The following is a 27,113-nucleotide window of genomic DNA, read 5'->3' as shown; positions in this document are numbered from 1 at the left end:
TGTTCGGACGGGTCCTTACAAATTGAGACCATGTCACATCTTACTTACGACCACCCTTTCACTACAAGATTAGCTTCAACATAGTCAAATAATATCCACAGGCTCTTTGGGAGAGGGAAAACCACCTATCTTGAGAATGTCACCACAAGATCACATTCCCCCCTCCTCTCGCCTCCTCAAGCTCCAAGTCGAATCTAGCTTGTGTAAGATATTACAACTGTTTCCATGTTCTACTGCGCTTCACAGAAGGTATGTCATTCATAGACCATTTGGTCCTCATAGATGTCATCCACCCAAGACCGCAGGCCCGCCACCTTCTCATATGGGGATATATGGCATGCGGGACCATCAATGCTTTATCACCTGCTCTCTGGAGGTATGCTTGTAGCAGCACATGAAGCTCTAGGAGAGCACGCACCCTGACAATGTTTTGAGAGCAGCTTGGGTGCTGCCTAGATGCACACCCTTGTCACTCCGATTTGTTCTCCTACCTCTTGTTGGCACCAGAGATGGTGGCACACTATGCACACCTTTGTACAAGGTTTTGTCCTATAAGGAGAGTGACCAAAGCACGCACAATCGAGGTCGGTCTACTTCATCCCTCCTCAGAGGAGATCGCCAGAGACGAGGCGTCACCCTTGTCATAGCCCATTAGATACAGAGATCGCAAAGACCATGCCCTCCACCGTGTCGAGAGACAGCTCGACAGACACAGATACAAGAGCTCCTCACATCCCATTAGAGAGCCACCAATGTACCTCGATATATGGAACATGGGCATGTACTAGGAGCATTAGCTCTAAGCACCTCATACTCTTCGGCTATTTTGCTCACTAGTTTAGCACTTTAGCTTTCAGCAAGGACCTTAGTGAGCCCTTTGCTTCAGCCCATAGCGGCTTGTATGAGTTACTTTTTTTGGTTTTGTACTTAGCCTCATAGGCCCGCGAGGCATCCTCCAATCATTAATACATCTTTCTTTCTTTCTTTTTCTAGTCACTTGTCCAATTTAAGGAAACAATTGAGATTTGAAATAGTGCTCCATGGTTTATGGCATACGTTTACATAATCTTCCGTTGTGCGGGGAGTGTTGGCTATAGCAAGCAACCTCCACCTCTGTGTTCTAACACGGTATCACATCCCTAAGGAAGACTCACAAGTGGAAGCTCGAAGTTGGGAACCTTTGCGAGAAGATCTCAATTTAAGCTTGTAGAAATCGACTTCTACGTGTAAAGGATAGGTGACCTTGCAATAAGGAGGGTGATCAAGAGTGTACTCCTCCTAATCCCTTCATTCCCTCTTCATGGCTAGTAGAGTGCCCATCCCAAGCTTTGGGGAATAGAGTAAGCTCAATAGAAGTAGCTATCCTCTTTGGAAAACAAAGATCCAGAGCCCTCTAATGGTTCGGATGATTTGGGAGACTACGACGGGAATTGCGCTATGGCCACAGGATATCAAAAATCATGTCGGGGTAGCAATGACACCAAGGGATCCAAATGCAACCAAAGAGTGGGTACTCCGAGATGTAGAGGCCCTATCCATAATTATTGGCATGACTCCAGAATCGGTTGGCAGACACGGAGTATTGAGTATGGACCATGCTGAAAGACATGCACAAGATCAAAACCATGGCTAGAATCCTCGGCCTAGAAACGAAACTCTACAACATGAGGATGGAGAAGGGGCGAAGGTGGTGAGGTATCAATTGTTATCAATTGGTTAGCAGACGGATTCGGTATGGATTGCTGGGAAATAACCATGATTCTAGCTAGGACAACGGTCGCCACCACTGGTTACTTTCGAGGAGCTAGTGCCTTTGTTTCTACATGAAGAAGCTCAAGAGAGAATACGGCAAGCCTTTGTTGCATAGGACAAGATCAAGGGTATAGAGAAGGGCAAGCCTCGCAACATCAAAACAACAACAAATAGCACTGTGGTCTCTAAGCAAACGTTCACATAATCTTCTACGTAGCAAGCTACCTCCACCATTGTTTTCTAGCAGCTTGCGAGGTGGAGAAGATCTTGGAATGATCCTCTCGCAAACTAGCGATAAGGATGGCAATAGACTAAAAACGAGAAACATCTCCTCAAATTCATCTAGTACGGCTTCCCACAGTGGTTCGAGGTTGGTGGTTATGTCGCAATATTCACATAGGCCTGATAAACTTCCCCACCTCGTCGGATCACCTTGGTCAACTACATGACTAAGATCAAGGGTCATGGAGAAATGTCTCGAAGCCAAGGAATAAACTTCTTACAAATGGTTGGAATTGTGAGATCCCAACCTTTGGTCTGATAGTTGGGTTGGACCACAAATTGGCACCACCACCAAGCTACCAACGATGCATATATCGTTGTGGCCCTTAGTGGCTGGCTGTTGACCCACCCAAAATCTTAAAAATAGCTAATTTGGCCTTCATGCTGCTCTCTTTTTATAATAGCATGAATGTTATGTTCAAGGCCACTATCTTTGTACGTGAAAGAAGAAGCCGAGAATACGCCCCATGATCTTGGTGCCTTGATGCAGACCCTCTCTGTTTATGGTTTGGTAGCTGGTCTTCATGTTAATTTTCAGAAGTCTAAGCTGCTCCCTTTGCATTCCTAAGACTAGCATAGTCTATTATGGCCCGGGGATATCATTCCACCCACTCAGTTTGTTCGTCATTTTGGTTGCCCTTTGGGGTGGGAACTCACTCGCCGACAACAAACTGATTGGGTTTTGGCTAAGCTTCGGAAAAAGCTTGAGTGTTGGAAACTGGCAACTTGGCCTTTGCACGTTCATCTTCGAATAGTGCAGTCCATCCTTGTGGCATATATTCAATTTTACTTGCCATTGATCATGTTCACTAAGGCAGCTCTTACATCTTTCATGTCTATCTTTATGGAAATCTTCTGGCGATCCAAACATGGCGGAAAAAGTCTTAGGTTGCTTTCGATGCATCACATTTGTTCTCCCAAGATGCATGGTGGATTGAACATCACGGATATTCATGTGCATATTCTTGCCCATAGGGGGAAAATGTTGCTGCAATTTCTGCAAGGTGATCAGCCTTGGGCTCTTATGATTAGGACTATGGTCACTCATATCAATATTTCTACATTTGGTCATTGGCAACTCGATCACTGGAATTCCTTTTTTGGCTTCACTAATGGCACTTTGCCTGGCTGCCCTTTTGTCTCCCACTTGCTTCTTGACTGGAAGCATGTTTTTTCTCATCTGGAATGGAATGGAAGGCAATCTTTGCTTGGGAATTCTTTGAGAGCTGAAAGCATTTACTGGTCGAAAGTCTTTCAGCCTCCCTTGACTTTACAGGAACCTCGACATTCCTACTTTGTCTTGTTTAAAGGCATCACCTCGATTGCTGATGTTATAGATGATGCTGGTATTGTGCTCCCCTTTTCTCTAGCAGCCACTACATATGGATTGGGCTCTCATTATCCTCCTTTGTGGCGACAAATTACTTCTATGCTTTCGCCTTTTGTTCCGATTCCTCCTTTGGAACTCCAAGACCGGCTGGAAGATTGGACTTTGACTTCTCCAGGGTCCTCTTCTCGTCCTTTGAGGCTATCTCAGATTACTATACTTGCATTGTATAAAATCCTTTTGCCTCAACCTTGGGTTTCAGACAGAGGTGATTCTGTTTGGCAAATGCAGGAAAAGATTACAGCAACTTTGGGCCTATAAAGTACCGCTTCGGCAATAGGTTTTCTTTTGGCGAGTTCTTTTGGGAGTGTTTCCATCTGAACAGCTATTAGCTCATCGACACATTGCTCCTGCACTTTGCCACAGATGTTCTACTTCTTTGGAGACTGTGCCTCACTTGTTTTGGCATTGTTCGTGCTCTCGTGATTTTTTTGATCTGCTTCGACAGTGCCTGTGAGCGAGATTTCCATCTGTTCCGTTTGGGAAGTTCTTCTGGCTATTTGAGTTTCATCCATCCAGACCCGAGTTTTCATCTTTTCTTCGTTTGGGTTCGCTACTGGACACTATGGACTTTATGGACATATAGGAATTGTAAAGTCTTTGGTGATCCTACTTTCTCTCTGTTTGGCTTTTTAAGGCGTTCTCTGCAGCAATCTTTCTTTGATTGCTTGCAGAACCGCTGCATAGATCATGAGGTCTTTTTGGCATATACTGAAATTTTCAGTTGATGTAATTGTAGCACCTTACTTTGAGGTTGCTACTCATATAATATAATCAATCAAAGATTTCACCCCAAAAAAAAAAGTGGGTGTGTGTGTGTGTGTGTGTGTGAGGTGTGTGTGTGTATAGAGAGGAGATAGTTTCTCTTTGCTTTTGATTTCCTGTTGAGGCTCTCTGTTTTTTGAGACCCTCATGTAAATCTTGCTGATAATATACCTCTCATGGATTTACCAAAAAAAAAAGTGTGTGTATAGAGAGGAGAGCTCCTGCTCAACCCCAGCCTAGCCTGCCGTACAGCCTTCGTGTGCTTTCCATACAGCCTTTGCCTGATATCCGTAAAGTTCCATACGGCCCTGGTCCAGCCTGTTCGAGCATCGTACGCCTGTCTCTTTCCACGTGCTGAGTTTTCCTGTCCGACCGTACTCTGTCAGATATCTTTCAGTACAGTTTCCCTTCTGCCTTGCAAGTCCTCTTGCCGCTCACTACTCTCCTTTACTGTCCATACCTTTTTCGTACTTTTTTCCTGTTGCTGTCTGTACGTCATTTGTCCTTTACTGTTTTCTATCCGTTTTTTCCTGCTGTTGTCCGTATTCCTTCTGTCTTTGTCCCGTACTGCCTGTCTGTACTGTCAGTCCGTACTTGACCGTACTGTTCTTTTTTCGTACTTTTTTCCGTGCTCTCCGTACTCCTTTGGGCTGCTGCTGTCTTTACTTTATTTCTTTTCTGCTCTATAATCCTATATTGTCCTTACAATCTCAGTTTTGGAGCTGTCTTGACTCTCTTGACTGACTACTCTCTAGGTTGTTCCTTCTTTCAACTCTTGTCCTGCTGTCCTTTTTTTCTTCCTACTTTCCCTCTGCTACAATGGCGGATTGTCCATACGAGAAGACCTTTCACAAAGAAAGATCGCTTCAGAGCAAAAAGCAAAAGCAGGTAATGGGTCAGGATGACCCTCTGCATGCCTCTGCATAGGCTCAGCTGTATATGAAGTAATGCATGAGGGCTTTGAGGATACAAGGAAAAGTTGGAATAATCCGGTTCCTACCACAGATATCATGATGGAGGTAGATGATATCTTTGACCCCGTGAAGGATTATGCCAAACATGCCCATTATTTTCTTTCCGGGACGGATGTCTGCTGCTGCAAATGTTGGCAATTGGTTGACTAGAACCCTAGGTGGTTGCTATGTCAAGAAAGTGCATTATGCAACAAGGAGTTTTTCTGAAGTGATAATGGCTGATGAAGAGCACAAACAGGTTTTGCTCGAGCACTCTCCGCTCTTCTATGGCCAGCAGATGGTCCATGTATTGCCCTGGTCCCCTACCAAGAATTATCAGGCATTGATTCGACATCCCTTCCCTGTATGGGTAGAAGTTGTGGATTTTCCTCAGTGCATGGCTTCTCTATTGCCAAAAATTGCAGCCTCTCTTGGTAAGGTGGTTTGTCCACTGAGACCAAATGGCAATTCGAATCGCTTTTGCATTTTGTGGGGCTTCTTATTCAGTTACTGTCAATAATGTTTCCATGGACACTGCTTTCTACAAGCTGAAATGGGGGCTGTTTGCACGTGCTTGCTTTGAATGCAAGCAATTTGGGCATAATGCCCTTCCCGAGCTCCCAGAATGCCAATGCAAGCTCAAATGGTTCCACTTCAAAGTAAGAATGCCAATGCCTCTTCTGTAGTCAAAAACAAAGGGGTAAAACAGGTTTTTCATGTTCAAGACAAGCAAAGCCCCGGCTCTCTCGAATGCTACTGCTCCTCTTCCTATACCTTCAGCCTCTCTGTCTCAGGTGAAGGGTAACAATTTGGATGAAGGATGGCAAACTCCTCGCAAAGTTCTCTCTCCTAGGAGACCTCTGCCATCCAAGACTTGGAATGGTGCATCTTCAGAGGCCAAGACACTAGCTGAAAACTCTGTCTTTGGCTTGACTTGGGCTGCACTCACTACCAATCGTACCCTCTTCCCAGAAGAGGACGTTGCTGCTCTATTGTCTTCCCCTCAAGCTGATTCATCTTCTCAGGGTAGAGGTCCAGATATTGAGGTGGAGATGCACACACAGTCAGTTTGTTTATTGCTGTGCATAACTATCCCATATCTGTAAATATGCTTGACCACATGAAATGCGTTACACTCAATGTAAAGGGTTTGTGTGATCGTAGAAAGTGGAAACTTGTGTGGATGTATATCAGACAATTGCAGCCAGACATAGTGGCCTTGTTGGAACATAATCAGCACATGTATGCTGGTCACACATGACATTTTGCTGGTTATGATATTTTCTATGCCGGAGAGCACTCTTTCTCTCGAGTGGCTTTTTTGGTGAGGCATGATCTTCAGCCCGTTGTGGCTTTCAATGATCACCATGGTAGATGGATTATTATGCAATGCCTGGAGAAATATTTGAATTTGCATCGATTTATGCGCCTCAATCTTCCAATGATCGAGCGCTGATTTGGGATCCGTGCATAATTATCCGTGAAGACACTATGCATTCATATGTGGTGATTTCAACAATGCTCCGCAACCAAAAGATATTACTTCGGGCCACACTCATATGTTGGCTTCTCAACAACAGGCATGGTCTGACTTTATGGTTGAGTTGCGTTTGGTGGATCTCTAGAAGGAATTGCAACCCACGCTCCCGGCCTATACCTTTCAACACAATGCTCAATCTTCCACAATGCTCAATCTTCCTATCAGGCACGCCTGGACAGATGGTATCAGGTTGATCCACAGCATTGTGATGCCTTTACTTGTCAACTTTGGGTTAATCATGCCTTCACGTATTCTGATCATGCACCTCTTTTGTTGAGGCTCCCCATGCATGACTTTCTTCATGACAGATTGCCTTGCAGAAGGCTTTTGTTGGTGAATAACAGTTATCTAGAACATGCTGATTTTCAAGCTATTGTTTCTGATGCCATTCAACCTCTCTCTTCTTAGATGCTTTTTGATCTGGATTATGCATGGCAGGCTTTTGTTGCTCGAATGCAAGCTGTGATTCGGGATTATGGTAAATCATTTATGCAACCCACACGAGAGACTGTTGTGCATGCTATATTCACTTGCCAGAGTCTAACTAAGCTTAGTCACCTCCGGCCTTTGTCTTCTGATGAAAGCATGCAATTATGTCAGGCCAAATTCTGTCTTCAATCAAATGATCGAAGAAAGCTTGCTAAATGGCAAACCCGATCTCGACAAAGGGCTTTCTTGGATAAAGACTGCTCTTCCAAGTAATTTTTCAACAGTTTGCATTACAAACAACAGGCTACAAATATTTGTCGGGTCCGGATGCCTCATGGTTCTTGGTCTTCATCTCGCTCTGAACTTGCTGATTTTTGTGTCCATCACTTCTCCTCCCATTTTGGGCATGTGGACTTTCCTTCTCCTGAGATGTTGTCTACACGTCAGCTTCTTTTACAACATGTCCATCCAATTCTTTCTCAAGCTCAAGCATTGGAGCTGGTGGAGCTGGAACTTCCCTTCACTGAAAGGAAACTGTCCGATGCAATTAAATCCTGTGGTAGATGGAAATCTCCAGGATGGGATGGCCTCACTGTTGAATTCTTTCTTGCTTTCTGGTATGCTATTGCTACTCATCCTATGCTGCAATACATTGATCATCTAGTGGCAACAGATTCTCTCCATGGTTTGGAACTGGATGAAAATCGCAACATGGTTGCTCATGCCTATGCTGATGATTCTTTCTTTACTCCAAGGAATACTCCGCCTGATCTTTCTGCTTTCATGCAAGCCCTTTCAGTTTATGGATTGGCAGCTGGCCTTCATGTTAGCTTTCAAAAGTCTAAGCTGCTCCCATTGCATCTTAAAGACTGGCACAGTCTCTTATGGCCAAGGAAGATCATCCCACCCACTCAGTTAGTTCAACACCTTGGTGATCCTTTGAAATGGGGAGTTACTCGTCGACAACAAATTGATTGGGTTCTAATCAAGCTCCGGAAAAAGCTTGAATATTGGAAATTGGCAACCTGGCCTTTACATATTCGCCTCCGAATAGTGCAATCCATACTTGTGGCGTACATTCAATTTTATTTTCCTTTGATCATGTTCACCAAGGCAGATCTTGATTCCTTTATGTCTGTCATTATGGAGATCTTTTGGCATTCCAAACATGACAAAAAAAGTCTGAGATTGCTTTTGTTGCATCAAATTTGTTCCCCTAAGATGCATGGAGGTTTGAATATCACTAATATCTAGGTGCACATCCTTGCTCACAGGGGCAAAATGTTGCGGCAAAGGTGATCAGTCCTGGACTGTCATGATTCAATCTCTAGTCACACATATCAGTACTCCTGCTTTTGGTCGTTGGCAACCCATGCAGTGGGATTTCTTGTTTGGGTGCATTGATGGCACTTTGCATGGCTGCCCTATGGTCTCCAACTTGCTTCTTGACTGGAAGCATATTCTGTCTCATCTAGAATGGCATGGTCAACAGTCTCCGATGGGTAATTCTTTGCGGGCTGAAAGCATTCGCTAGTCCAAAGTTTTTCAGCCTCTGCTTGCTTTACAGAAACCTCGCCGTTCTTACTTTATTTCTTTTAAAGAGATCAATACTGTTGCTGATGTTATTCATGATGATGGCTCTATGCTTCCCTTTTCTCTCGCAGCCATACAGTATGGTTTGGGTTCTCATTATCATACTTTGTGGAAGCAAGTCACTTGTATGCTTTCGCCTTTGAATCCGATTCCCCCTTTGAAACTCCAGCAACAATTAGAGAATTGGATATTGACTTCCCTTGGGTCCTCCTCTCGTCCTTTGAGGCTATCTCAGATTAATGTGCCTGCATTATACAAAATTCTTTTGCCTCAACCCTGGGTTTCAGAAACGGGTAATTCTCTTTAGCGAATGCATCGGGCAGCTAAGTGGTGGAGGAAAAGACTGCGGCAAACTCTTGGCATTTAAGGTTCCACTTCGGCAACAAGTTTTTTTATGGCGAGTGCTTCTGGGAATTTTTCCATCTGGACAGCTGATGGCCCGTAGGCACATTGCTCGTTAGTGTCTAATTTCTTAGGAAACTGTGCCTCATTTATTCTTGCATTGCCCGTCTTCTCGGCAGTATCTGGATTCTCTTCAACAGAGGCTACGAGTCAGATTCCCAACTGTTCTCTTCGGAAAAAAATTTTGGCTCTTTGGTTTTCATCCACAATGACACAATGACCGGAGTTTCATCTTTTCTTTGTTTGGGCTCGCTATTGGGCACTTTGGACTTTATGGACAGTCCGCAATTGTAAAGTCTTAGTGATCCTAATTTTTCTTTGTTTGCTTTCTTTAAGCGATCTCTGCAGCAATCTTCCTTTGATTGCTTGCAGACTCGCCAAATAGATCAGGATGTATATTTGACTTATACTGAGATCTTCAGTTGATGTATTTTCTAGCGCCTCTTTTTTGAGGTGACTACTCTTGTAATATAATCAATCAAAGTTTTCACTAAAAAACAAGTATGTGTGTGTGTGTGTGTGTGTGTGTGTGTGTGTGTGTGTGTGTATTCTCACCAAAAAAAAGTGTGTATGTGTACATACATACATACATCTATATATGTATACATACATATATATATGTATGTATATGTATCTCTCTCTCTCTCTCTCTCTCTCTCTCTCTCTCTCTCTCTCTCTATATATATATATATATATATATCTACGTACACACACACACACACACGCACACATATATATGTATATGTATATGTATATATATATATATCTCTCTACGTATACATACATACATATATATACACATATATATATGTATATACACATATATATGTATACGTAGAGAGACATATACATATACATACATATATATATATATACACACACACACACACACATACATACATACATACATACATGCATAACTGATTTACCATAATCCCAGGACTGAGTTGGGAATGAGTAGTGGGGATCATCCTTAAATGGATGGTCAGACGAAAATAGTCAACCAGACTTTAGAGGGAATGCTTAGAGCATATGTTTCATTGAGGCAACATATGTGGGACGAGTGGTTGCCACTATTGGAATTTGCCTACAATGATATAAAACATTCCTCTAAAGCAATGAGTCCGCTTGAGTTGAACTATGGTTATAAACCAGCGAATCCAACTACGGTTGGAATACCTCAGATAATGCCTAGTGCCGCGAACTATGTGGTTCAGATGCGGGAGATGCTAGCACTTGCAAGAGCTAACATCCAGCAAGCACGCGTCAGTGGTTCCTCGCGCCCATGCTTTCGAAGCTGATCGTTCGGATTGAATAGATCATGAGCAGCAAGGTTTGCGTGATGACTTCTCCCTCTGCGTGAAAGCATCGCTGGTCGATTGCGAATCGAGATGCTCCAACGTAGCTGCTCCAAAGCGAGGGTCTAGCTATGTGCGCCTATCATGGTCTACAAGGGTTCGTAGGCGTTGGAGCGTCCGTTGTCACTCGTCGAAGGCAGGTTGCTTGGGCACTGAAAGTCATTGTGTTTGCTGTGGTGCTTAGCTCGAGCTCGTTTGTTGGGGAATAGAGGTGGTCGACCGTTTAGTCTCCTACTAGCTTGTCGTCTACTAGTGCCTGGAGGTTGAAGGGCTGCCAGTAGTGTTCGCGGCTGACTATAGCGCTAAAGCCGTCGTCATTGGAGCGGCGCTAGGTCATTGGGCAGTACTTGTAGCCTTCAGCTTGCAGCGGACAGAAGTCAGATCGCGAGCTTTTGGAACCTGGACCCGTAAAGGGATTTTGTAGGCCCCTATACCGTCGACATCGTTGTAGCGAGCAAGTTTGTTGAGAGCATCTCGCAAATACGTAACTGGGCCTCTGAAGTTGCTGCTTGCTAAGGACGGCGGGCACTCTAAGGAGACTCCCTTCATCATTGAGGATGTTCCTGCTCCTAAGGTGGTAGTGGACAGCAGTGGAAATTTGATAGATACGGCTACCAAGGTGTCACGGACCAGCCTCCTTCCTCGTGCTTTATGTTCCCTCAAACAGTGGGTTTTCTAGGTCTTGCATTCGTTTCATCCAGATGGTGAATGCCAATTACTGCTGACTGGCGAGCGTTCTCAACACCTCGAGAGCCTGTGGAGTATGCTTTGAAGCTCTTGGAGCACACTGGATGGTATCAGCCGCACAACTACAGCTCGGTGGTATCATTCGTCAAGGTGCAACACCCTGTGGCAGGCTCAGGAGTTTATCGCTTAATAGTTGCTCACTAAAGGGCTTCATCGCTCAATCCTAGGTTAGAGGCTCAGGCAGCAGGCACTTCCTTGGTTGCTCGAGATTCGGTGGTATACATGGGGCCCCATTGTTGGGGGTCCATTCATTGGTGCCTCAGATTTGGGCTTCAGTTCCAGCAGCAGGGAGGTCCAAGGATCCAGTGTGGAGTACTCTCAGCGTGCAGGTCTTCATCAGGACGAGGAGCAGCAAGGAAGTCAAGGAACTGAATAGTATATTGCCTCACTATTGGCTGTCCGAGCAGCCAGGAGGTCTGTAGGAAAAGCGGCATCTACTCAGCAAACTGAAGCTCCATATAATTTTTGGAGGTGCCAAGAGGAGGTAAGAGAGAAACAGTTGTGAGATGCAAGGGGTCCATATCTAGGCAGTGCCATATTTGCTAGATGGTGCCACACGGAGCACACCTTTGCATGAGATTTTATCCATCTATTGGAGCAATCTATATTACTATTTCTACTCTAATGTGCTTAGTTCAATAACTGTGTCTGCGCCTATGTCTGTCTACATTCACTTGTGTGCACAAAAAAGAAGTGAGATTTGAATTAAGCATTGTGTGTTTCCTGGGCTACTTTTCTACACAATCTTCCGCTGCAGGAATATTGGCTACAGGAAGCAACCTCCATCTCTGTGTTTTCTGAGAAAGAGGCTGCTGATGAAATAATCAGGGAAGGTGTCCTTACATAGGTTTAAGGGAAAGCTCCTTCCACAGACTGAGTCTGTAAACTCACAGACTGGCTGAGTCTGCAAGTCCACAGACTGGCTGGGTAGGCCTATATATAGCCCCCTCCTGCTTTGGTACTCTACTGCTGCTACCCTGTCCTGAAGCCAGCCCTGTGACTGCTGTGTGACTGCCCTATACATAGTCATGTCCATGGGCTCAGATGCCCATGACAATGAATTTGCAATGGCCACTGGTTCCAATTTAAAAAATCAATTTAATATATGGGGTTTGGGGAGCTTTAAAATCTCCTTATCTATTCGGAGGCGTCCATACTTCGGAAGTAGTTAATCATGTACAGAAAGAAGTTCCCACATTACAAATAGCATTACATGCAGACAAGAAAAAGAACTGCTCGATTGGTTATGCTCCTCAAATAGACACAAAACCCAGTTGTCTGCCTCCATCTGGCTGAGGCTCCATGCATAACACAGCTCATATAAATAACATCGAAAGGAACCTAATCGATTCTATAATGCCACAGTCCACATGATTTCTCATGAATCCGAAGATGTAATAGTCCATTTCTGCTTTCTAAAATCTACCTTGCATGTTTTGACAAATGGATTGCACTTACTCTAACAGATGGAGGACAAGATTTGTCCAAGTTCACCAGGGGATAAGATGATGTGCGTGGTAGTATTGATGTGGTGGGGTGAGTGTAAACGCAATTTTGAAGAAATTCTTGCTTACTGCACCCCAGGCTATCATATGCAACAGTATACATGTGTTTTCCACCAGCTGCAGGAGAATATACTGTTGATTTTGCGAACTTGAAACAACTCCCAGGCTGCAAAATAGATTTGTAATAGCATCAACTCCCAATATATAACTCAAAATCAAATTCTCATGTTGCTGCTAGTCTCATAGTTCAAAAGTCTTATTATAGCCATACACAAAACTTTCCAACCTCTGGGACAAAAAGTTCAAGCTATATAGGCCATGAGTCAACAGACCATAACATTTTCCCAGCCTGCAAATTCCCATTTTTCTATGCCTCCAAAGGCCTTTGATTCCATCCGTACAGGAAGCCAAGTGGTTACATCAACATAAATGTGGGTCACCACCTGTCAGCCCATTCCAACCACAATGGAATACCTTAGCAGGCACTATTAAGGCATTTAAAACAGCCTAGAGTCGAAACCTGCCTGTATAGTGATACAGTCGAATAAAAGGAAGTTCAATTTTGTGGCAGAAGCAAAATCGAAAGCTACAATAATTAAAAATGTGTCATTGGCATCACATTACCTTCTTATCCTTCAGACGGATTGATAGTAAGAGCTTATCTGTGACCTGAGCATCTGTGCATGACAAGACTTTATCTTCCATCTGTATGAGCAAGTTTGTTTGTCCTTCCTCTGTAAGCCAATATCCTGTTCTTATCCATAGGGCTAAAAGGCAAGCCTTCAGGAAATAGAGAAGTCAACAAACCAGTAGCACCCCCAAAAACTGTCGTTTGTCTACCAACAACAACAAAAATTCAAACAGGAAGATCAAGAAGTCTTTCGAATGAAAAAATGCATGACTGAGCTATATTTGAGACATTCTACAATATACCTGAGCTACTTGGACAATACAGCTTACCTCCAAGCACATACAAACAGTAGTTTAATTTATGGAATAAGTCTATGTAACATGCACAGAATCTGACAACAAGAATTGCCATCATCCATAATGAAAGAGATCATCCCTCATAGAGCCAAACACCAGAGGGTCCTACTTAACTTTATTAGAAATACGGTAAATAAATAAATGTAATAGAGTCTTGCAGAGCATCCCTATCAAGAATACCTCAATGGCCCTGCTCAAATGGTACAACAGCAGCTTACATATAGGGCTGCTCTCTCACTTTCCTCAAAGAGACACTGAAGGTGAGGGCATCATGGGGGCTTATAGGGGCCCTCCTTTTCATAGTTGATCCGTTCAATACGTGGTCAGTGGTCAGCTCTTGGCATTCACCAAGTTGAGAAATTTCAATATTAATCAACCACCAATGAGTTGACTTTTTGAACAGCACTGACATTTTTTGCCTGTGTTGTCTTGTGCTGCAGCTACGACCCTGCAAGGCCTTGATGCTGGTATTTTAGCTGTGTTGGCAGGCCCTTAGCATACGTGGCAGTCCCAAGGCTCCTGCATGATTAGCTCCTTGGTTGCCCCAGTGTGTGCTGTACTAAATGAAAGTTTAACCTATGGCTTTAGCCCTCTGATGCTCACACATGGAGGTGGAGCCTATGCTACACAATGGCCATGTAGTTATGCAACTGCATTCATATATGATATGGTGACAGATGCATGTAACGCAGTCAAGTTTCAAAAGTAGCCAAAAACCTGCCTCGTGAACCAGTTCACTACCTCAGCTGATTTTAACAGGTAACTCTAGCTCCGAACCTTGGACTTGTAAAGTTACATTATGAAAGCAGAATATATACTAGTAAGTTCATTATTGTGCATTATATCACGTGAGCTAGGAACTTTACCAGCCCTCAAACCATCAATATATTATGGAGATGAGCAAGAGTAACATAACAGCATGGGCACACACTGTGAAGCAAACTTCATGATCAGCACATCGCCCTGTAGGCTGTCATTGCTTGTAAGAGGCCTTTATTTACGTATGCACTTAAGATCCCAAGAGAAGCAAGCTATCCCACAGTGAAGTAAGGATTTCCACCACCTATGTTAAACGTGGTTCATGTTGAAGAAAACATGCTTGTTCTTTGGCCATGCTCAGGTGCCAATATTATCAAGTACAGATTTCTTTTAGACCAGCTCTACATCTACTTCGAAGGATAACCACAAATCATTGGCATCTAACTAGCATGCCAGCTCATCTTTATACTTCAGAGCTTCTAAGATATGATATGGTTTGGTCATAGTGACAACCCATAGTTCAACATTTGCTCCCTGTTAATTGGTTTAAATTGAACAGCAATCATGATAAAGAGCTGGTCTAGCAAGCTCACGCTGCAAGGAAACATGAGTAGTGGAGAAGATAGAGAAAGAAAGACCGATGGGTCTATGAGTCTGAAAGAAAACCTGATACAAATCACAGTAAGGGTGGAGCTATTAGAGTCTTCGGAAGACCGATGGATCTATGAGACTGAAAGAAAACCTGATACAAATCACAATAAGGGTGGAGCTACTGAAACGAGCATCATCACCCGTGCTGAATCCTAAGTCTGATCATACATAATCAAATACATCTGGATGTAACAATGAAAAGAAAAGGACTGGAGCGGAGCAGAACCCTCCGTATGTCATGTCGCCCTAGCTGGTGCATAGCCGGTGATGGGACATTGGCGCCCGTCAAGGGGTGCCGTGCGTCTCGGTCTCCTAGACGAGGCTCAACGCAAGACCACAGCCACCATAAATCCCGTGGGACGTATCCCGGGTCTAAACAATGACGAGAGATCCACCTATGTGTCCCCTTGATGTCTCGTGTGTCGTGCTGCGGTTGTCGGGTCGGGGTCTCTGTCACGTGTGCGGCTAAAGACTGGACGATCAATGTCACTCAATGGGAAGAACTATGTGATCCTACTCTGAGAGGTGTCTGATGATGTGGCCAAGCCTCGTCACCTAAGTAATAATTCCTGTGTCGGACCCCCTCGTGAATGAAGGCTGCGAGGCATCTCTAATCTGGGTAGGCGAGAAATCTGGAAAGGAGCCCGGAGCCGTCTCTAAAGAGGCAGTGGTAGCGACCTCCGATCTCGTAGTACACTGGGCACCTGAAAATAAAATGCTCCTCCGACTCAACCTCCTGATACTCGCATAATATGCATAAGAGATGCTCGCTAGGAATCCCCTCTGCTTTGCCCCTCTCTATGCGGAGGCGGTGTGATGATACCCGAAACTGTCCAATGGAGATCCATAGTGAGTGAGGCATATGAAGCTCGGTGTACCCCGGTGGTGTGATGAATCCCTCCTCCAAAATACGAAGACAGTAATCTCTGTAGAAACTCAGCTTCACAAGAAGCTCCCTCGGCTCCAACCAAGTCCTAAAGGTGTGTAGCTGTAGGAGATCCTCTCGAATGACTAGGTTGGTGTGTGGCCCGATTGGGATGGTGGGTGGAAGTACCGGAGGGGCATCTAAACTGTACCGAAAAGGAGGTATCCTATCGATGTAAAACCCTAGTCTCACAAACCATCTGTGAGTCCGTGCATACCAGCATCGCTCGTCTCCCTCTACTGCCAACCTCATGGAGGAATCGAGAGCCAACCATGGCAACCTATGTCTCCCTGATGTGCAGTCCCCATATGATCTAATCCGGTGTAGATATGTGATGGTCTGAAAGGCTGCATCTAGCTAGAGTGGAGAAGCACCAAACTCGGCCTGAATGATGTGATGTGGTACAGAGGGTTTCCCCCGGATCATCCGTGAGAGCATGAGGATCTGCAAGCGCTCCACCCATGTCCACTCTATCTCTGACATGTCAGGTCCCCAACAAGGGATGCCATACATACCGGCTAGTCGGACCAAGGAGTCGAAGAGAAGAGCCTTCGTCTGAGGGTCCTAGAAATGGGAGTGGAAGCATTGTCTCTCTAGCCGAGCCAGTGAGGCATGTCCCCTACTCAGTCTGGCCTGCATCACTGGTCTCATCGTGAAGATCGGGCCCGAGAAGATGACCCCCAAGTAAGTGTATGAGGATACGATCTCAACTGGTGACCCACCGAAAGTGAATTGCTTCCGTTGCATGTTTGCTCGAGATCATGACCTTGGTCTTGCCAAGGTTGACCTCCAAATCATGGGATAAACAACAAGCCTGCAGTGCATCCAGGTGTCACTGGAGCCCCTCGGGTGTGGATGACAAGAGTGCCACGTCATCTGCATAAAGAAGAATCCTGATGATGATCCCGGCAAGTGAGTAGCCAGTCCCTCCGAATGCCCCCATGAAAGTCGCAAGCTCATTGATGTAGAGGCCAAACAGGGTTGGTGATAAGGGACAACCCTGTTTGACCCTATGGTTCTCAAGATCTCATCTATCCAACCTGCGCTTGTCCGAACTCGGCCTAAAACTCTCTCATAAAGTGCCATGACTGCCCAGATGATCTCCTGATCAAATCCCAGTGTCTGTAGGTGTGTGATGAGACGAGCTCGAGGTACTATGTCAAAGGCTTTGCGGAAATCCACAAAGCAGCAATAAACCCTCTCCTTCCATGATCCGGCCTCCTCAATGACACTCCTGAGTGTGAGTATGTGATCCATAGTTCCATGGTCTCGCCTGAAACCGGACTGACCCTCTCCTCTGAGCCCTCTCATCTCTGCGAACAGGCTGACCGACGCATCCAATACAGCTGCATAGATCTTGGACATCACATGTCCAATCATGATAGTCCTTTAGTTACTCGGGTCCATGGGATCCCCTGCCTTGTGGATGGGGGTGATGGTGTTGAGTGTCCAAGTGCACGGGAAGCCAAGGCAAACAGCGTCATTGAATGGCTTTGCCAGGATCGGGGCTAACGAGTCGATCCCATATGCGATAAACTCACTGCATAGCCCCTCGTGATCCTTAGCTCAGCCATTGTGCAGTTTCAATGTCGCATCCTTGACTCCCCCTTTGCTGAACAACGTGCAAGTGGTGGGGCAAGGTGTGTGTATCACATCTGGAGTGGGCTGGTGTGGGACATCATAAAGATGGTGTGCATACGTGTGCCAGACTCTCGTGTTGATGAGGGGTGATGGAGACCTACGCTCAAGGAATCTCCGCCAAAAATCCTTAGAGTTGTTGCTGTACAAGATGTTCAGCAGCTCCTCCTCATTTCGACGAAGAAATGCCTGCTTCTTTCGACGTACGAGACGTCGGTACTTGCGTACCGTGTCTGGTGTGTTCGAGAGGTGACATCTGGTTTCAAGTCGGAGCTGTCGGCGATAAGCCTTGCACTCTACATCGTACCAATTATTGCAAGGTACAAAACCAAGAGATGGTGGTCTAGTGGACCGTGTGGTGTGGGGAAAGATTTGGAGGGCAGCCTCGTGGAGTGTGCAACTAATCAAGGCAGCACGGTCCTCTATGAGTGGTATGTGATCGATGTAGGCTAGGAGTCTGTTTAGGCATCCAGAGTAGGCCGGTGGGAGGCTGTGATCAAAGTGTATGTCGTGGTAGGTGTCGTGCTTCCTATGTGGTGTGTGTGGTGTGGCTAAGCGTGGGGTGGCGATAGTGAAGAATAGGTATGTGTGATCAGCTCCTGGAGGGAGTGGTGCTACGGTGAAGTTGGTGATACATGAAGTGAAGGTAGGGGATCCCATGATGTAATCTACTACACTAGTGTCCCCCCGTGGGGGAAGCAAGTAAAACCACTTGAGGGCCATAGGTCAAACCCGTTGTAGATGATGAGATCATCCATCCTGCCCAAATCAAGGAGCGCATGTCCATATGGTGAAACAGGCAGCCCGTGTCGGTCTGATGAGGTCTTGGTCATACCTTCTCCGTCTAGGTCCATGTCTGGTAGCATGATAGAGTCGTCTCAGAAGTCCAGGAGTGGTGCCTAGCGCGTGCTCATCCTGGCGTTGAAGTCCCCAACAAGGAGAACTTCCCCGCAGGCTGAAAGGTCTGGAATATCCTGATGTAAGGGTGCATATGGCGATGTCTCACCCTCCTCTCGTGCCACTCTGGCAAAGTGGGATGTGTCTGGCGGGAAGTAGCATATTGCTTTGAAAAGGTCACAGATATCTGTGCGTCGGATCTGGATCCACATGAATCGGGAGTGTGCGTCCTTCCTCTCAATGGAGATGGCTCCAGCAAGGGAAGACTTGTACAATACTGCGACCCCACAGGATCCTCGGACTCCTCCTGTATCCCTCATCTCATCCCTGAAGGCTGACCCCAGGTGTAGCCACCGACTATCGATAGTGGACGCTATGGGCTCTGATGTGTCTCTGTGTAAAAAACTATGTCTCGTCCTGTATAAGACTCCGAGAACTTCCCTCGGTCTGACCATAAGGTACCATTACAGTTCCAAATGGTGCAGGCTAGGGTCTCAAAAACCTGAGTCTCATAGGCCCCGTCCCCCTAGGGGGTACGGGTGGGAGCCCGACGGGTGCCGGTCAACAACCTACCATCTCGGACCACCGCCCATTTTCCCTCCTTGTGGGCAACATCTCGCTGCTGCAAAAGAACTCGTCGCTCCTCAATCTGTAGTGGTGTAAAATCCTCGTCCATGGACAGGGTGGAATGCTCTCGTAGAGCAGCTCGGCATCGGAGTGTCGCTAGTCGAGCATGTGAATCTTTAAAGCGAATGACTGGGGGCTGCTCTCGCTTGCGGTTCTCTCGCAACACGCCATGCTCCCTCTATGCCATGGTCGCAAACCCCCATGGTGGTGGTCACAAAGGTGATCGCCTCCTCCATGGGCGTCGTAGTGGTGCTGATGCTGTCTCGCGTGATCCCTCATATCCGGATGTTGAGGGCCTTCGAAGCCCTCTACTGCTGCTCCTGTATGGCAGCTGAAACTGTTGCCTTTTGCGGGCTCCCCTTTTGCCACGTCACCCATCTAGTCGTCTCTGCTATAGCCGACTGTATCGTGGCTATCTATGCCTCCATCTCTGTGAGTGGGGTCCCTCCAGGCATTGCTCTGACGGTCCGGAGCTCCTCTCGAAGCTGTGTGATGTCGTGTTTGAGTCCTTGGATAAGGGTGCCCTGCTCATGTATAATGCAGGCCTGCTCCTGGGTGTATCGGGCCTGCTCCTAAGTGTAATGTGTCAGCTCTGCGTGACGGGCCCGGATGTTGTGTATCTCAGCCAATAGGGAGTCCCAACCATCTGGTTGGGACCTAAGATGTCCTGGTCCAAGTGGGAACTGGATCTCGAGAGGGGTTGGAATGAAGGTGGGCTGCTGAGGTTGAATTGAGGGTGGGGATGCTGTGATCTGGGCGGGGGAGTGGTATGTAGGAGTAGCGAGGCCGGACGACGTGATGAAGGGTGGCTGACTGAGATGTAGAGGTGATACGAGGGGAAAGTACTGTGGAGCCGTGGCCGGTGGGGCTAGTGATGAGGCTACTGGAGAGGAGACCTGTGATGATGATGCAAGAGAGGGGGAGGAGAGAGGTGGTGTAGATGATAAGGCGGATGATGGTGGTGAAATAGTGGTGGTAACCATAGCGGTCGAGGATGTGGTGAGCAGCATGGGCTTTGGGTGGGCCCCTTTCTTCTAGGCCACGGTGCTGTCCACTATTAAACCGCTCCGGTTGCTGCGTTTGTTGAAGTCTTCCAGACTGAGTTGCTTTTGTGTTTTCCCCTTGTCATCGTTCCCCTTCCCCATCTCCACGCATATGCAAATTTGGACCGAAGGGTCTCCCGCCTAGTCTCCTGTCCTCATCCCCCTGTTCCCTTCATTATGGGGGAGGCAGCAGCAGGCAAAGAAGGGATTGCAGGAGGTCGGAGCTGTTGGATTTTTTTTTTTTTTTTTTTTTTTTGTCAGAGGTGCAAGCGGGGGTTATAATTTTTTTTATTTTTATTTTTTAATTTTAAAGAGCAAGGGGGGGTGGGAGGGGGGGCTGAGTGAGGGGTAGCAGGGGGGTAGCGGGGGGTAGCGGAGGGGGTAGCAGCGAGGGGGTAGCGAGGGGGTAGCGGAGGGGGTTGGAGGGGTAGCAGGGGGTAGCGAGGGGGTAGCAGAGGGGTAGCAGCGAGGGGGTAGCGGAGGGGTAGCGAGAGGGTGGCGAGGGGGTGGCAAGGTCTATCAAACTGAAAGAAGTCACATTAGATCTTGTATCCAAAACAAGTGCTCATTCAGTTAACAATCTTATCAGCTTAGGGCTGAAATAGGAAGGAAATAATCCAACCATATGAGATCTAGTTGATAGCAACTAACCCCTTGTAATCCCCAATAAGTCTTCATCTATACTTAAATAAAACATTCATTCTTAGAATTACCACTAAGTCATATCACTTGACAATAAATACAACTGTCAAGTTCCAAGCTCTGACTTCCAATATATAATATTGAATATGCATTAGAACTGCATAGATAGATCATAGTATAAATCAGTTATACAGGAGATCAACCGTCTATAGTCCATTGTAAACCTCAGCACAATAGTAGATGTTGACTACTCAGATGCATCACATACTCCTCCTTAATCTTCCCCTCCTCTGGCTACTTTATCAAAATGCTCCAGCCCCTCGCTCACCCCCTTGCTCAGCCCCCCGCTCACCCTCTCCGCTCACCCCCTCGCAGCTCTTCTCTCTCAGCCCCTCACTCAGCCCCCCTCTTCTCTCTCAGCCCCTTGCTCACCCCTCTGCTCACCCCCTCACAGCCCCTCGCTCACCCCCTCGCTCAGCCCCCCGCTCACCCTCCCACTCAGCCCTGCTCACCCCCCCGCTCACCCCCTCGCACCCGCTCACCCCCCCTGCTCAGCCCCGCTCACCCCCCCTGGCTCAAACCCTCACCGCTCAGCCCCTCGCTCAGCCCACCACTCAGCCCCTCACTCAGCCCCACGCTCACCCCCCCGCTCGGCCCCTCGCTCACCCCCCCCGCTCAGCCCCGACCTTTTTTTTTTTTGAGGCCCCACTTGCAGCCCCGACTTTTTTTTTTGGGGGGGGGGCCGCACTTCCAGCCCCCACTTTTTTTTTTTCCGCTTGCAGCTCCGACCTCCCGCAATCCCTTCTTTGCCCGCTGCTGCCTCCCCCATAATATAGGAAACAGGGGGATGAGGACAAAAGACTAGGTGGGAGACCCTTCGGTCCAAATTTACATACCCGAGGAGATGGGGAAGGGGAACGGTGACAAGGGGAAAACACAAAAGCAACTCAGTCTGGAGGACTCCAACAAACGCAGCAACCGGACCGGCTTGGCAGTGGACAGCACCGCGGCCCAGAAGAAAGGGGCCCACCAAAAGCCCATGCTGCTCACCAACTATTTCACCACCATCATCCGCCTTATCATCTACACCACCTCTCTCCTCCCCCTCTCCTGCATCATCATCACAGGTCTCCTCTCCAGTAGCCTCATCACTAGCCCCACCGGCCACGGCTCCACAGTACTTTCCCCTCGTATCACCTCTACATCTCAGTCAGCCACCCTTCATCACGTCGTCCGGCCTCGCTACTCCTACATACCACTCCCCCGCCCAGATCACAGCATCCCCACCCTCAATTCAACCTCAGCAGCCCACCTTCATTCCAACCCCTCTCGAGATCCAGTTCCCACTTGGACCAGGACATCTTAGGTCCCAACCAAATGGTTGGGACTCCCTATTGGCTGAGATACACAACATCCGGGCCCGTCACGCAGAGCTGACACATTACACTTAGGAGCAGGCCCGATACACCCAGGAGCAGGCCTGCATTATACATGAGCAGGGCACCCTTATCCAAGGACTCAAACACGACATCACACAGCTTCGAGAGGAGCTCCGGACCGTCAGAGCAATGCCTGGAGGGACCCCACTCACAGAGATGGAGGCATAGATAGCCACGATACAGTCGGCTATAGCAAAGACGACTAGATGGGTGACGTGGCAAAAGGGGAGCCCGCAAAAGGCAACAGTTTCAGCTGCCATACAGGAGCAGCAGTAGAGGGCTCCTCAACATCCGGATATGAGGGATCACGCGAGACAACATCAGCACCACTACGACGCCCATGGAGGAGGCGATCACCTTTGTGACCACCACCATGGGGGGTCTGCGACCATGGCATAGAGGGAGCATGGCATGTTGCGAGAGAACCCCAAGCGAGAGCAGCCCCCAGTCATTCGCTTTAAAGATTCACATGCTCGACTAGCGACACTCCGATGCCGAGCCGCTCTACGAGAGCATTCCACCCTGTCCATGGACGAGGATTTTACACCACTACAGATTGAGGAGCGACGAGTTCTTTTGCAGCAGCGAGATGTTGCCCACAAGCAGGGAAAATGGGCGGTGGTCCGAGATGGTAGGTTGTTGACCGGCACCCATCGGGCTCCCACCCGTACCCCCTAGGGGGACGGGGCCTATGAGACTCAGGTTTTCGAGACCCTAGCCTGCACCATTTGGAACTGTAATGGTACCTTATGGTCAGACCGAGGGAAGTTCTCGGAGTCTTATACAGGACGAGACATAGTTTTTACACAGAGACACATCAGAGCCCATAGCGTCCACTATCGATAGTCGGTGGCTACACCTGGGGTCAGCCTTCAGGGATGAGATGAGGGATACAGGAGGAGTCCGAGGATCCAGGCGGGGTCGCAGTATTGTACAGGTCTTCCTCGCTGGAGCCATCTCCATTGAGAGGAAGGACGCACACTCCCGATTCATGTGGATCCAGATCCGACGCACAGATATCTGTGACCTTTTCAAAGCAATATGCTACTTCCCGCCAGACACATCCCACTTTGCCAGAGTGGCACGAGAGGAGGGTGAGACATCGCCATATGCACCCTTACATCAGGATATTCCAGACCTTTCAGCCTGCGGGGAAGTTCTCCTTGTTGGGGACTTCAACGCCAGGATGAGCACGCGCTAGGCACCACTCCTGGACTTCTAAGACGACTCTATCATTGTAACCAGACATGGACCTCTACATCTCAGTCAGCCACCCTTCATCACGTCGTCCGGCCTCGCTACTCCTACGTACCACTCCCCCGCACAGATCACAACATCCCCACCCTCAGTACAACCTCAGCAACCCACCTTCATTCCAACCCCTCTCGAGATCTAGTTCCCACCTGGACCAGGACATCTTAGGTCCCAACCAGATGGTTGGGACTCCCTATTGGCTGAGATACACAGCATCCGGGCCTGTCAGGCAGAGATGACACATTACACTCAGGAGCAGGCCCGATACACCCAGCAGCAAGCCTGCATTATACACGAGCAGGGCACCCTTATCCAAGGACTCAAACACGACATCACACAGCTTCGAGAGCAGCTCCGGACCCTCAAAGCAACGCCTGGAGGGACCCGAGTCACAGAGATGGAGGCATAGATAGCCACGATACAGTCGGCTATAGCAGAGACGACTAGATGGGTGACGTGGCCAAACGGGAGCCCGCACAAGGCAACCATTTCAGCCGCCATACAAGAGCAATAGCAGAGGGCTTTGAAGGCCCTCAACATCCGGATATGAGGGATCACGCGAGACAGCACCAGCACCACTACGACGCCCATGGAGGAGGCGATCACCTTTGTGACCACCACCATGGGGGTCCTCGACCATGGCATAGAGGGAGCATGACGTGTTGCGAGAGACCCCAACCGAGAGCAGCCCCTAGTCATTCGCTTCAGAGATTCACATGCTCAACTAGCGACACTCCGACGCCGAGCCGTCCTACAAGAGCATCCCACCCTGTCCATGGATGAGGATTTGACACCACTACAGATTGAGGAGCAACGAGTTCTTCTGCAGCAGCGGGATGTTGTCCGCAAGGAGGGAAAATGGGCCGTGGTTTGAGATGGTAGGTTGTTGACCGGCACCCATCGGGCTCCCACCTGTACCCCCTAGGGGGACCGGGCTTATGAGACTCAGGTTTTCGAGAACCTAGCCTGCACCATTTGGAATTGTAATGGTACCTTATGGTCGGACCCAGGGAACTTCTCAGAGTCTTATACAAGACGAGACATAGTCTTTTACACAAAGACACACCAGAGCCCAAAGCGTCCTCCACCGATAGTCAGTGGCTACACATGGGAGTCAACCTTCAAGGATAGACGAGGGATACAAGAGGAGTCCGAGAATCAGGCGGGGTCGCAGTATTGTACAAGTCTTCCCTCGCTAGAGCCATCTCCATTGAGAGGAAGGATGCACACTCCCGATTCATGTGGATCCGGATCCGACACACAAACACCCGTGACCTTTTCATAGCAATATGCTACTTCCCGCCAGACACATCCCCCTTTGCCAGAGTGGCGTGAGACAAGGGTGAGACATGGCCATATGCACCCTTACATCAGGATATCCCAAACCTTTCAGCCCACAGGGAAGTTCTCCTTGTTGGGGACTTCAACACCAGGACAAGCACGCACCAAGCACCACTCCTGGACTTCCGAGACGACTCTATCATGCTACCAGACATGGACCTAGACGGAGCACGTATGACCAAGATCTCATCGGACCGACTGTTACACCATATGGACACGCGCTCCTTGACTAGGCAGAATGCATGATCTCATCATCTACAACGGGCTTGACCTATGGCCCTCCTCAGCTGATTTTACTTGCTTCACACTGGGGGGGGGGGGCACTAGTGTAGTAGATTACATCATGGGATCCCCTACCTTCACTTCATGTATCACCGACTTCACCATAGCGCCACTCCCTCCAGAAGCTGATCACACATACCTATTCTTCACTATCGCCACCCCACGCTTAGCCACACCACACACACCACATAGGAAGCACGACACCTACCACGACATACACTTTGATCACAGCCTCCCACCGGCCTACTCTGGACGCCTAAACAGACTCCTGACCTACATCGATCACATACCACTCATAGAGGACCGTGCTGCCCTGATTAGCCGCACACTCCACGAGGCTGCCCTCCAAATCTTTCCCCACACCAAACGGTCCACTAGAGCACCACCTCTTGGTTCTATACCCTGCAACAACTTGTACGATGCGGAGTGCAAGGCTTATCGCCAACAGCTCCGACTTGAAACCAAATGTCACCTCCCAAACACACCAGACACGTCACGCAAGTATCGACGTCTCGTACGTAGAAAGAAGCAGGCATTTCTTCGTCGAAATGAGGAGGAGCTGCTGAACATCTTGTACAGCAACAACTCTAAGGATTTTTTGCGGAGATTCCTTGAGCATAGGTCTCCATCACCCCTCACCGACACGAGAGTCTCGCACATGTAAGCACACCATCTTTATGATGTCCCACACCAGCCCACTCCAGATGTGATACACACACCTCGCCCCACCACTTGCATGTTGTTCGCCAGAGGGGGAGTCAAGGACGCGACATTGAATCCACACAATGGCCGAGCTAAGGATCACGAGGGGCTATGCACTGAGTTTATCGCATATGGGATCGACACTTTAGCCCCAATCCTAACAAAGCTATTCAATGACGCTGTTTGCCTTGGCTTCCCCCACACTTGGACACTCAACACCATCACCCCCATCCACAAGGCAGGGGATCCCATGGACCCGAGTAACTACAGGACTATCATGATTGGACATGTGATGTCCAAGATCTATGCAGCTGTATTGGATCCGTCGGTCAACCTGTTCGCAGAGATGAGAGGGCTCAAAGCAGAGGGTCAGTCCGGTTTCAGGCGACGAGACCATGGGACTATGGATCACATACTCACACTCAGGAGTGTCATGGAGGAGGCCAGATCACGGAAGGAGAGGGTGTATTGCTACTTTGTGGATTTCCACAAAGCCTTTGACACAGTACCTCGAGCTCGTCTCATCACACGCCTACAGACACTAGGATTTGATCAGGCCGAGTTTGGACAGGCGCAGGTTAGACAGATGAGATCTTGAGTACCATAGGGGTCAAACAAGGTTGTCCCTTATCACCAACCCTGTTTGGCCTCTACATCGATGAGCTTGAGACTTTCATGGGGGCGTTCGGAGGGACCAGTTGCTCACTTGCCGAGATTATCATCAAGAGTCTTCTTTATGTAGATGACGTGACACTCTTGTCGTCCACAACCGAGGGGCTCCAGCGACACCTGGATGCACTGCAGGCTTTTGGTTTATCCCATGATTTGGAGGTCAACCTTGGCAAGACCAAGGTCATGATGTTTAACACCTCTCGAGCAAACATGCAACGGAAGGAGTTCACTTTCGGTGGGTCACCAGTTGAGATCGTATCCTCATACACTTACTAGTCATCTTCTCCGGCCCGATCTTCACGATGAGACCAGCGATGCAGGCCAAACTAAGTAGGGGACACGCCTCATTGGCTCGGCTAGAGAGACAATGCTTCCACTCCCACTTCCAGGACCCTCGGACCAAGGCTCTTCTCTTCGAGTCCTTGGTCCAACCAACCGGTATGTATGGCAGCCCTTGTTGGGGACCTGACATGTCAGAGATAGAGTGGACACGGGTGGAGCGCCTGCAGATCCTCATGCTCTCATGGATGATCGGGGGGAA

At 48.0% G+C, this 27,113-nt stretch overlaps 1 protein-coding gene across 3 annotated transcripts in view; it reads right to left on the bottom strand.

The window, feature by feature from the left end:
* LOC147900070 (uncharacterized) overlaps positions 1-27,113 on the bottom strand; it is a 124,726-nt gene that overhangs the window by 71,810 nt on the left and 25,803 nt on the right. For 2 of the 3 annotated variants that reach the window (XR_015541324.1, XM_087377194.1), the window contains exons 3-5: positions 13,338-13,493; positions 13,046-13,156; positions 12,667-12,879 (exon numbers count right to left, since the gene is read on the bottom strand). Coding sequence is in view for 2 of the 3 variants with exons in the window: in XM_087377194.1 (XP_087233320.1) it covers positions 12,667-12,879; positions 13,046-13,156; positions 13,338-13,493 (480 nt within the window). In the remaining variant the exon portion in view is untranslated. The remainder of the gene's footprint in view (positions 1-12,666; positions 12,880-13,045; positions 13,157-13,337; positions 13,494-27,113) is intronic. The other variant, XM_087377195.1, reaches the window with a different exon arrangement.

This window comes from Dipteris shenzhenensis, chromosome 7, assembly GCF_047967505.1.
Source record: "Dipteris shenzhenensis isolate YYH24624 ecotype China chromosome 7, Dip_SZ_1.0, whole genome shotgun sequence".
In the NCBI taxonomy this organism is placed as follows: Eukaryota; Viridiplantae; Streptophyta; class Polypodiopsida; order Gleicheniales; family Dipteridaceae; genus Dipteris; species Dipteris shenzhenensis.
This window is presented reverse-complemented; position numbering and strand designations above follow the sequence as displayed.